The following is a 13,109-nucleotide window of genomic DNA, read 5'->3' on the forward strand; positions in this document are numbered from 1 at the left end:
AAGTGCTATCCTCTGCAGATTTCCCCACTGGAATGCTGGTAGCTGCAATTCAGCATATAATTGAAGCCATCAGTGTGGCTATCATCCAAGCTGATACATTGCAGCTGATTAAAGTGAGTGGCTCTTAACCTAAAATGATTTTAAAACCCTTCAAAAAAAACCCTCTTGTTAAAAGAGGCAGTCACCTTCCCAGACGATGCAGCTCCTCAGAGCTATTAAAACAAAATCAACAAAACTGATTTTAGCCTTCAAGGAGGCTTTGCGTTTCCTACAGCTGAAAGAATAAAATATTTAAAGAAAATGGTGGCAAGCGTAGACCTCAATTAACTAAGATAAAGAAATAAAAAACATCCAATATTCAAATATTTTGGCAGTTTTCTTAAACAAAGAATTACAGTGATTATAAATACTGAGAGAAAAGAAAATCTTTTGACCAAGTATTTCAGATGAATGGTAAGAAAATTAAATGGTGCAAATTATGTGCCCCAATGAAGAAAGGATCGGGTGCTTGGACTTCAATAGTGGCTATTGTTCTTCCCCCATCCCATTGCTTTATTCAACTAGCCTTATCCTGTGGTTACCTGGGTGGGGTGGTGTAGGAGTTTGGATCAAAACAGGCTGAACTTTTAATATCGACTCACATTTACTTACAAAAACTTTTTTTTAACAGTTTGTATGTCAGAACTGAAAAAGTGGGACTTCTGTGTCCGGATCTCTTCAAAATAACACTTTTTTAAAAACTTCTGAACAAATATTTCACAGGCAATTTATTTAATTCGGTAGCAAAATACTGCAAATGCTGGAAATCCACATTTAAAGCAGCAAATGCTGGAAATACTCAGTTGGTCAACAGCATCAAATGAAAAGCTATTGACCTGAAACATTATCTCCATTTCTCTCTTTCCACAGATGTGGACAGACTGATTGAGAAGTTCCAGCATTTTCTGCTTTTATTTAAAACCTGGTGCGATCAACATCAGGTCTGGAAATATCCTGATTTTTCTCACTCTTGCATTCAGTTCACGCCAGACAGAACAAGTTATTACCTGCTCCAGGGTTATAGCTCCTTTGACTATTATCCATGTTCATAGAGAATGAACTACCAGCAGACATGGATTCAAGGCTATCATACACCATGACTTTGGATTTTTTCCGCAGATAATGTGGTCATATAAATAATATTAAAGGTAAATGGATTGAATTTTGCAGTGATGAAAGAACAAATTAAAATAAATTGCATTTAAGAGTACAACTAGTTTTCTTCAAGGCTGACTACTAAGTTACAGGACAGAGAATATTCTAAAACATTGTAGGTTTACAAATTAAAAATAATTTCTACAGAATCTCTGCTGTATTAAATGAAATCCATTTTCCACGGGTTCCAGGAAACTCTAAATAAGAATATTGTTAAATTGGGCTAAGGTGGATGACTGGAAATCACTGTAGTCATCAGGAACTCTTTTTAAAAACAAAAAAAAATTGAAGGAACTATTTCCAAATAAGGACTACCACAAAAATTGACGGGTATAAGGCTGTACTCTGTTGTGTGTGTTAAACGTACAATATGATGATGTATGTGCATTGAATTCCACCTCAGAAATCTGGTTCAATTAAAGTCAATGGAGACAACAGGGGAAAATCTTAAATCTCTTCATAGTCTTTTGCTTTGTTCAGTCATAGCGATTATATAGTTATATTGCATGAAGACTAAGCTCAAGATTTTCAACAGGTATGGCTCGAATTCTGGTGCAAGTTCAAATTCAATCACAAATTAAATATCTGCAGATATTGAAAATCAGAACTAAAAACATATGGAGTCTCTATTCTATCAAACATTCCTCTTGTTCTCCCCATCCCTTCCACTTCTCTACCATTTGAAATATTTAAGATTTCTAACCTTTCAGAGTTGTGATGGAAAGGCATGGTCTTGAAATGTAAGGCTTTTTTTCTCTCTCTATAAATGCTACCTGACTTGCTGAACTTTTCCAGTATTTCCTATTTTTATTTCAATTCAAAGTAATATTGCAAGTTTAGCCAGATAGGGAAATAATAAATTAGATTTTCTTTTTTTTGCTATCATGCATATGTTATGAGAAGGCTGTCTAGATTTCAAGACCAGGACAAACACTCTCAAGGGTTGTTGGATGTGGGACTTGGCTACGAAGGACCCAAGCCCCTCAGGAGCCAAAAGGGAAAAGGAAACAGGGGGTGCGCAGAAATGATCCAAAAATAGAATGATGTTATTTTCACTGTGCATATGAGTAGGAGAAGGTAAGTATTTGAAACCCAGAATCATTAGTCACTGGATGTCGGTAGGAAGGAAAGACGTTGATCAATAACATCACCTCCCTCATGCAGTTTCAGTTACTTGGAGACACAAGAGACTGCAGATGCATGTGGGGTCTCAACCCAAAACATGGACTATCTCTCTGGCTCCACAGATGCTGCTGACCTGCTAAGTTCCTCCAGCACTTTGTTTTTGCTCCAGTTGTAATTACAAGCTGGATTTTGATAGAGTTGTGTGAATTGACCACTTCTGGTTTTTTTTCCTGCACTCTTCTGTGTCCTGTATGCCAGTGTTGGAAAAAACCCAATCCACCCTCTCCCTTTGTGCTTTCAGTCAAGTTCTTCATCCGTGGACTTGGCCATTATTGGAGCAGATTGTGCATCTCTTCAGCCGGCAGTTCTGCAGATTGCCACCCACTAACATCATTTCCAAAGTACAGAATACACTGGAACTCAGATGCTGGTGCATCTGACTTTTCACTTTGCTACTGAACTGAGCACTTGAGTCCAGAGGCAGAGCTTGTTCATGCTGAGCTGTGAGGCTGGTACCTGGTCCTTCAGCTTTATGCCAATCATGGCTCGGTCTGACTGGGGTCACCAACTTGGATGAATAAATGCTTTTTTTCCTTTAATGAATATTAATCTCTCTAATTATTATATCAGCTGTACGAGTTTTATATAAATGTATTTTCTTTTTTTTAAATGATCCTTTCCTTAAACTATTTCAACTGCTTGTAAATATTTCCAATTATCAGAGACATTTAGAAATCTGGAAAGGCTTTCAATAAGTTGTCAAAAGGCCATCGGAACAGTCCAGGGATGGAGCTGTAGAATCCACCACATGAGACCCAGTCACTGCTCATGGAAACCTGGCCTGGAGCTTGAATTGTTCCATACATCTGCGCAAGGTTAGTGTGACCATGGAAGTAGCAGGAGAGCAAGCATAGAGTTAAAGAGCATGGAAAACAGGCCCCTTGGCCCAACTTGTCCATGCTGACCAAGTTGCCTGAGCTAGTCTCATCTGCCTGTGTTTGGCCCACATCCCTCTAAACCTTTCCCATACAGCATGGTCCAACCAATATCAGGAAGAAAAATGAATTGTATATCAAATGAACATAAAAGTTATGAATAGCAGAAGTACAAAATAATCATATCATTAGGTTATTTTATGAATATCTATACCATAAAGGCATTGGCCTCTCTTTTATTTGCAAAATATTCATGCTTCAGAATAGGGCAATATCAAATATTTAATGTGTTATATCAAGTCACACTCATCTCGGCTAACCATGCTCTGTTATCGATGCACACATTTGGCAGCAGCTTCAGGTGAGACTAGATGCACCATTAAACACCAGAATCAGGAGGCTGGTGTTTGAGATGGGCTACTCCTCTATAAGTTGCACTAAAATTACATCTTGCTCTCTGCTGCCATATTCAAATGTACTGAACTTACATTTTAGATACAGCCACATTAGCAACCACTTCCAACGGCTTAAATATTCCAGTAGAAGTATCCACTTAATTACTGACAAATAACCCCCCTAGCACTTTGGATTGTCATTCCTTCAGCATTTAATTATTGTCAGAGATTTTAATAATATTAAATAGTTGGTTTTTATTCTTTTTCTCTCTCTCTCTTCTTCAGTCTGATTAGCTTAAAAAGCTGCTGCTCTGTTCACAGTGATCTCAGATGCCCTGTAGAGGGCACCAGTCCTTTGTTTGTCCTGTTGACAGCAACTTGCTCTCCAAAACCCCATAGAAAGTGCAAGGGCAGGTTCAAATCTATCAAATGACAAGTGCCATTTACACGCCATTCACCGTACCATCTGTCCCAATTTGCTAAACTAATAAAGTTTCTATTCTTAAGCAAGAAATTGCACTGTGTAAAATCCATGTCAGAAACCAAGGAGTCAGTATGTATGCTCACCACAGAAACTTCATTCCCTAACCAATCAATAGCAGCTCTTTCATTTGCTAGATGTCATTCCCTAAATCTTGTCCTATTCCACCCCCCCCCCAAAACTTTCTTATGGAATTTATGGAACATAAGGAACACGTGTAATCTTGACATAATTTTAAGGTTAGGCAGTTTCTATTTCTCTGCTTTGTTCATAATGCAAACATTTTTTGGAGCAAATTTTAACCAGATTTTGTTGTTTTGTGGGATTATGTATTTTATATTCAAAATTGTTTCTTTTTCTATCAACTTGTCAAATAAAAGTGCGTGTATTTCTTGATGAAAGAGCTGCATTCACATTTCCTGAGATGTTTTCTTCATTGCTCATGTCTCTTACACACCTTACAGTATTAGGTGGCTGCTTTGTTAACATTTTTAAGGTACTAATTTCTAGAACTTAATCTCGTATACGGTGCATGTTTAAGATGGGAAACCGGTACATCACAATATTAAGAATTACGCTTTCTGGCTTCTTCTCTGATGAACGTTTTAGTTGTTAGAAGAGGGACAATGAGAAGTACTGATAGGTGTGTTATTAGCAGGCAGTTGCCACCTTCAAAGGAAGTTTGACAGTTTTGTTAATCTTAATGTGATAGTATTGGCAGTTGAGACTGGTTTAATAGCATTCTCCATCCATTTTAAATTTCCACCTTCCAGCATATTGACACGAACCAATTTCCTGCTGCAGCAGGCTCTCCTTCCTGACAAAAAAATTAAATCTTTTATACTGCCTCATTTCAGTTCACCATACCAAGAAAGAAATGGTCACTTTTCTAGGTCCTTCCCATACCACCCTGGGACTAGGTAGCAGGCAATATACGGGCCTCCTCTACGTCAGTGAAACCAAGCGCAGACTAGACAACTGCTTTAACGAGCACCTATGCTCCATCTGACGTGGTCATCTGGAGCTCCCAGTTGTTAACCATTTTAATTCGCCTCCCCATTCCCACACTGACCTGCCTCCTCCATAGCCAGGGTGAGGCCGAAAGCAAACTAGAGGAACAGCACCTCATATTCTGCCCGGGCAGTCTACAGCAAGATGGCATGAACAATGAATTCTCCATTTTCAGGTAACCTGCTCCCCTCTCTGTCCCTTTCTCTCTCCTCCTGGTCCACTCAGTTCCTCCTGCGCACACCCAACCCCAGCCCCATCTCCCCAGGTCCTGATCACCCTGTTTCCTTCCCCTCCTTCACCTACTCCGTCTGACCATCACCCACGGACTCCTCCCACTGGGTCCCCTCGCCCACTGATCCCATCTGCTCTCCCCGCCTCCCTTATTTGGTTCCATGCTCCACCTTCCTTTTCTATCAGATTCCATCATCTGCAGCTCTTTGTTGCCTCCACCTATCACCTCCCAGCCTCTGTCACTATTTCCACTCATCCCTCTACCATCTGCCAATCACACTTCCTCACCTGGATCCACCTATTGCTTTGGCCCCACCCCTCCTACCAAAGAGGACAATTCAGGTGTTCCCAAACTGGAAACCATGGATGAACCGGGAGATCCACTCCCTACTGAAGTCTAGGACTACAGCATTCAAATCAGGTGACCCCGACCTATACAAGAGATTGAGATACGACCTCCGTAAGGCTATCAGAGATGCCAAGAGACAATACCAGCCCAAAACTGGGTCCCAGACCAGCCGTAGTTGCGGCAGGGTTTACATGCAATAATGGGCTACAAGACAAAGTCAGGCAGCATTGCCAACAGCGTATCCCTTCCTGATGAGCTTAATGCATTCTATGCACATTTTGAACTGAAGGGGATTGGTATGTCACCGTCCACCCCGACAGCCTCCAATGCACCTGAACCCACAGTCACTGTTGCAGATGTAAGATCAGTCTTCAGGAGAGTGAACCCACAGAAAGTATCTGGCCTGGATGGTGTCCCTGGCTGTGTCCTCAGATCCTGTGCAGATCAGCTGGCGGAGGTATTTGCAGACATTTTTAACCTCTCCCTGCTTCAATCTGAGGTTCCCACCTGCTTTAAGAAAAGCACTATCTAGGTACCTAAGAAAAACAAGGTAACGTGCCTTAATGACTACAGACCGGTGGCTCTGACATCCACCGTCATGAAGTGCTTTGAGAGGCTGGTCATGGCACGCATCAACTCCAGCCTACCAGACAACCTCAACCCACTGCAATTCGCCTACTGTCGAAACAGATCTACGGCAGAAGTTGTCTCCCTGGCCCTACACTCATCTCTGGAGCATCTGGACAGTAAAGACACCTATAGACTATTGCTTATTATTTACAGCTCCGCCCTCAATACTATAATTCCAAGCAAACTCATCACCAAACTCCGAGACCTGGGATTCAACACCTCCCTTTACAACTGGATCTTTGACTACCTGACCAACAGACTGCAATCAGTAAGGATAGGCAGCAACATCTCCGCCACAATTATTCTCACAAGGCTGCGTCCTCAGCCCTCTACTCCTTCTACATTCATGACTGTGTGGCCAGATTCTGCTCTAACTCCATCTACAAGTTTGCAGGTGATACCATTGTAGTGGGCCGTATCTCAAATAACGATGAGTCAGAGTATAGGAAGGAGATAGAGAGCTTAGCAATATGGTGTCATGACAACCTTTCCCTCAATGTCAGCAAAACAAAGGAGCCGGTCATTGACTTCAGTAAGAGGTGCGGTGCACATGCACCTGTTTACATCAGTGGTGCTGAGGTCGAGAGGGTTGAGACCTTCAAGTTCCTAGGAGTGAATGATGCCACAGCTATGAAAGCTCACCAGTGCCTCGACTTTCTCAGGAGTCTAAAGAAATTTGGCATGTCTCACCAATTTTTATCGATGCACCATAGAAAGCATCATATCAGTATGGCAACTGCCCTAGACCGCAAGAAACTGTAGAGAGCCATGGACACAGCTCAGCACATCACAGAAACCAGACTCCCCTCCATGGATTCCGTTTGTATTTCTTGCTGCCTTGCTAAAGCAGCCAGCATAATCAAAGACCCCACCAACCCCCAACATTCTCTCTTCTCCCCTCTCCCATCGGGCAGAAGATACAAAAGCTTAAAAGCACATACCATCAGGCTCAAGGACAGCTTCTATCCCACTGTGATAAGACTATGGAACTGTTCCCTAGTACCATAAAATGGACTCTTGACCTCACAATCTACCTCATTATGACCTTGCACCTTATTGTCTACCTGCACTGCACTTTCTCTGTAGCTGTTATACTTTGTTTGCATTCAGTATTGTTTTATCTTGTACTACCTCAAAGCCCTGTGTAATGAATTGATCTGTATGAACGGTATGCAAGAGAAGTTTTTCACTGTACCTCTGTACATGCGACAATAATAAACCAATTCCAGTTCCAATTCCTCCTCACCTTTTTATAACTCCCCTCTACTCTTTCAGTGCAGATGAAGGATCTCGACCCGAAACCTCGACTGTCCATTTCCCTCCACAGATGCTGCCTGACCCGTTGAGTTCCTTCAGCAGTTTGTTTTTTGCTCCAGATTCCAGCACCGGCATTCTCTTGTGTCTCCAATACACAGGAGCGGTTTGGTTTGGAATGGATTGTTAAGTAGCATTATAGAGTTATGGTATTTCCAATAAACCAATAAGAAGGGGCCATTGGTGTTTATGCTTAAAATTGGGAGAAAAATAGATTTGTGAATGGATTTTGGAAATGGGTTGCACTTAAGAGTTGCATTATAAAAAAGATTGAATGTTCACATTCCCAGTAAAAGGGACCACAGGCTTTGATTCATGTCACAGCTCACTTGCTTTCCTAGCCATTAGCCAGAATGTCTATGGATGTCATACAATTTATTGTTTCACGTCAGTTGTGCATCATATATTCATACCTGTCACTGTGAGGAAACATTTTATCAATGGACACAGTGTGAGGTGTTCACCTGGGGGGAGGGGACTGATAGCTTGATTAGAAGGCCTGCTGTTGGAGGGTGTGAGAGATGGGCAGCATAGTGGTACAGCTGGCATAGCTGCTACCTCACAGCTCCAGTGACCTGGGTTCAATCCTGACCTCCAGTGCTATCTGTGTGGAGTTTGCATGTTCTCCACATGGACACTTGGGCTTCCCCCAGATGCTCCTCTCCAGTTTCCTCCATATCCCAAAAGTATGCTGGTTTGTATGTTAATTGGCCACTGTAAATTGCTGCTAGTGGTAGAATTTGGAAGGAGTTGGTGGCAACGTGGAGAGAATAAAATGGAATTAGCAGAAGATTAATGAAAATGGATGTTTGACGGTTAGCATAGACTTGTTGGGCCAAAGGGCCTGTTTCCGTGCTGTATGATTCTATGAGGTCACTCTTTGGCCTCCTGGAGGCACATTATAAGATAAGAAGAATATAAATCTATGTTTGAGGCCAACCAGGATGTAAAGAGGAGACACAAAGGTATAGGTTTGGAAGGAAAACTCGAAAGGTCAATATTTTTTCAGCTCAAAATTCACTAGAATGGAAAATAATGTCCAAAACAAGTGCAACCAGGGAGTGTGGTTTCTTATTTTTTTTACCAAGAGAATTGGGGTTGAATTCAGGAGGTGAAATTTCCTTTCAATATCATTCTACCTGCTCACTTGTTGCTTGTAGAATAAAGCAACTTAATGGTTTGTATCTGGCTCTATCCATCACATGTTCTGGTCTGCCTTTAATTGTGCAGAAGCATGTGCAGGTACATATGACAGGTCAATATCCACCTGAATGAAAGATGTTCAGACTGACCATCACATTGGCCAACAACATTACACAGTGTAAAACGCATCTGAAATAGGTAAAGCAAAGGATGGAAGAATTTTTTTTTCTGGACAACAGTTTTAAGAATACGGAATGTAACAACTAAAGTTACTTTAGGAACTGTATCAATTATTACACTTTAAAGGGAATTATTTAAGCATCAAAGAGATAAAAAACAGATACAAGGAAAGGAAATTTGTGTAGATAACCCAATAAAAATTGTAATGACCTAACCATCTCAGATCAAATGGTTTTCTTCTACATTGTAATTGTTAAGTTCCCATAATTGCTGTGGCTTCATACTAACAATGTATTGAACAAGGCTTCTGTTGCCAACAAGAGAATTGGAAATGTTGTCTAAGTATGAGCAGAACTGCTCTCAAGGCACGTAACTACAAGGATCATTTTATACTCAGTTCTAGCCAATTTATGACAAATTCATCGGCAAAAATTCAGGATTTTGTTTTACAAAAGAATCATGTTAAACTCATTATGAAAATCTGCCAGAGTTTATTTCTGTCAAACCCTATTTGACCTATTAAATGTTATGATTTCTTTAGGAACAAATCCTTAATATGTCCAACATAGTTAACTATAAAGAGCCTATTCTTTGAGAATCCTTACTAATGGAAATAAAACCTTCCTCCCCAAAAATATGTATCAGTCTCAATATTTATTTGTATGATATTTGAATTTCCTCAGCTACCAAGTGTAGCATTACTGTCAATACAAACAAATTTTCAACTACTTTCTAAATTTTGAACTTCCATGACTAATGTAACCATCTAACAACTATATAAAAGTTCTGTAAATAACTAATAGACTAATAGTTATTCACATTTTAAATTATCATTACTATAATTTTAAAAATTACCATTTATAACTTTTAAATTACTGTGTAATCAAAACCCTCAACAAGCCATAGTAGCTTCATCAAATCCTTGTGTTCACTTGGCTCTCACTGGCTGCAGTCCTACAGCACTGCAAGCATTATGTAATGGACATTGCGCATTATCTGCAGAGCCGTGAATTTGAATTGGGTGTATCTTGATATATATTTTTGTTGTATGGAAAGAGTACAATATGCATCTAAAAAGTGTTGCATTTTGTAAGTGGGTCATTCAAGTTTTTTAAAAGAGCTATCTAATAATTTCTAGTGTTTTTAAAAAACCTAAAGAGTATTTAGTTTTTGTATGTTGCCAATAGTACTTCTCCTACTTGCATCTCCAGAGAATTGTGAATATCAGGACAATTTTAGGTGCTCTACTCATGATTGTAAAAACTGAACCATCACAAAACTATGAATTGTTTTTATTATTAAAAAGTATTTACCAACATATGATTTTAAATCACTGTAAGTGGGGCTCGATCTTAAAGATCTACCACGATCAAACTGAATGTTGAGGTGCAGAATGAATTACTCCTGTCACACTGTTGCCTTCTGAATAGACAACCTGCTCTTTTACAATTGATAGAAGTTGAAGGCAGAGTTTTAAAGGTATACAGTGGGTTCAGTGTGGTGGTACTTGTACTGTGATTGGTGCAGCATAAAAGGGATCACTGCCTAGTAAATGCTCTTGCTTTATTCAGTGCCAGGGTGCACCAGTCATTTTGTTGTGTATTTTCTTGTCATTGGTGCCAAAGAGTATGTGCAAGGGCAGGATTATTTTTAGTGTGCGAATGCATTCAGCACGCCGGTGAATGCAGATGGCTTACCAACTGGTAGCATGAGGCACCGCCAAGTGCATCTTAGGCTGTATTGGCATAAGCTGACTTTAAGTTGGAGCTCCACTTATCCTACCCTGAAAGTGAAGCACAATCCCCACATGACAGAAGTACCTGGCATATATCACCTCTCTCATTCTTACAGTGTGGTCTTCAACAGAGAGCATTCTAAATCTGAGTCATGTCAGTGTCTCAAGCTCATTCTCACCGTGGACTACCTTGACATATGCTTTGAAAGTATAGCAATCAATAATGCAATTCAGACCATTCCATCCTTTTTGGCCAAGACAGGTTTCAATCCACACCATCGAAATATAAGTGGTTATGTTCAAAAACTGCCCGACCAACTCTCTTTATAAAGGACGTTTCCTGAAGTTTCAAAAAAAAACTAATTCTTAAAGACATTTCCTCATATGGCACTTTCCATTCAAACACAAGTCTGCTAATTATAATATTAATTATATAAAATAACTGCACCATTTTTGTGGAATGCTAACAATTATTTTCTACACAAAATGCTTCTATATTTTGTTTTGTTTTATCTTTGCATTTCCTTCTAATTATCGTCAACTGCACACTAGGTTTTCAACTTGCCAACTGCTGCATTCATGTGAAGGTGTAAAGATGGTGCACTTACCGGTACTGTGGATGTGCCCGTTAAGGACTGTGTGTTTGCATCAGTGCATGGCTGGTCGGAATGCGTCTGCGTGGGCGTGTAAATCGTCATGGCGTGCTCTGGTACCGTGGTCTGTCCGGCATAGTCCTGAGTAGGGTGTGGGTGTGCTGGAGCATATTCAGCGGGGATTCCGTTCTGTGGTGTGGGGTACTGGGCTGGGGGGTAGGGCTGTGCCATCGCTTCCGGGGGTGCTGTGGCTTCTTGGTTACCCTGAAACAACACAATGGTAAAGTTCATCAGCACTCAAATGGTATGCATAACCCCATGTAAAGAAATGTATAATTTACCATAACCATTTGCAGTGGAGATTAGGAAAGAAACAAATGCAATATTCCAAACCATAATATTCCCAAGTGACAAGGGGAACAAAAATACTTGTGGAGTCCCACAGCAGCTGTAGCCTGACGACTCTTATTGTCCCACGCAGGTGGAATTTAATAATTACAAAAATATATGTACACACTGCTCTCAGAATGATTATAACAACTGAGGAGCAGTCCCCTTTGTACAACATATCATTAACACACATAGCGTTTCAGCAGATCGGAACTGCAATGCTTAGGAAAATACCAGAGATCAATTAATTGATAAATACTTGATTATAGCCTGTGATTGAATGCTGCAGTTTTGTCAGCATTTCCAGCTGTTGCATTGATAGGTTAAATCAGAAAACCAGCTGAATATTCTGATAACAGGCCCTCGGCTTCCCACTGACAGGGATCAGTCACTCAGGCTCTTCACATACAGAGAACAAGAGCTTGCACAATTTCAAGCAGAGCTGTTTTATCACACTGCCAATCACTGCATTCGCTTTGTCACTGTGGCCCTTGCACACAGAGTTGTCACAAAGGTATCCTTCCGAAGTATTTCATTTTCTTTTAATGTTCTTCCAGTCTGTTGCTCAGAGCGATGATTTTAATAATAACTATTATTTTATATACAGCCAGGTATTAAAAGCAGGGTGTGTTTTGATAGGTTGTCTGGCACATGTTGAGTCACTCAAAAGTAAACATGGACTCAAATACAGCATACTGCCACCTCTGAGAAGCACCTCAGGGTCCACTGGCAATAATGGGTTATTGATAAGCAGGCTTGTGTCTGACACTGCAGAAAATACCCAAGATTTAGAGCTAGTGAAAGCCAGGTCCTGAGGTAACAGTCCAAGTTCTCAGGAGCATTATCTGAATGAGTTTGAACTCCTGCTTTGTACTCAGAATAGCTAATATGTTGATGATATTAATTTACACATGATACCTCCATTGACTTGAATGTCTGCTCTGGTCTGCTACTTGGAACATTTCCGAATGTCTGTGTGTCAACTTAATTCAAATACAGTAAATTATTTCTTGTGCTCACACCCAACAGGAACCAGATAGACTTGAAGTAGTATTAGCTCCAAGTATTAATAGAGGACATAGGTAGCACTGTTGCCGTGCATCAGTCCTTCAGTTCTGCCAATCAGATTATCTGCTCATGTCTCTGGAGAGTGGCTTGAGCCTACTATCATGTGACTCTGATGTGAGTGCTGCCTCTCAGCCAAACCTCTCAGCCTTACCCTTCACACCTTCCACCACCATGAAGTGCTTTGAGAGGTTGGTCATGGCACACATCAACTCTAGCCTACCAGACAACCTGGACCCATTGCAATTTGCCTATCGCTGAGACAGGTATGCAGTGGATGCCATCCCCCTGGCCCTACACTCAGCTCTGGAGCATCTGGACAGTAAAGACACCTACAT

The 13,109-nt window shown here is 40.7% G+C and overlaps 1 protein-coding gene across 15 annotated transcripts in view; it reads right to left on the bottom strand.

Moving 5' to 3' along the window:
- Window positions 1-13,109, bottom strand: part of rbfox3a (RNA binding fox-1 homolog 3a) — a 994,762-nt gene that overhangs the window by 113,676 nt on the left and 867,977 nt on the right. For 14 of the 15 annotated variants that reach the window (XM_052032864.1, XM_052032863.1, XM_052032858.1 and 11 more), the window contains one exon: window positions 11,332-11,580. In XM_052032864.1, coding sequence (XP_051888824.1) covers window positions 11,332-11,547 — 216 coding nt within the window. In that variant the 5' untranslated portion in view covers window positions 11,548-11,580. Of the gene's footprint in view, window positions 1-11,331; window positions 11,581-11,965; window positions 11,985-13,109 lie in introns of those variants that run through there. The other variant, XM_052032861.1, reaches the window with a different exon arrangement.

The sequence above is a fragment of the Pristis pectinata genome, chromosome 18, assembly GCF_009764475.1.
Source record: "Pristis pectinata isolate sPriPec2 chromosome 18, sPriPec2.1.pri, whole genome shotgun sequence".
Lineage (NCBI taxonomy): Eukaryota > Metazoa > Chordata > Chondrichthyes > Rhinopristiformes > Pristidae > Pristis > Pristis pectinata.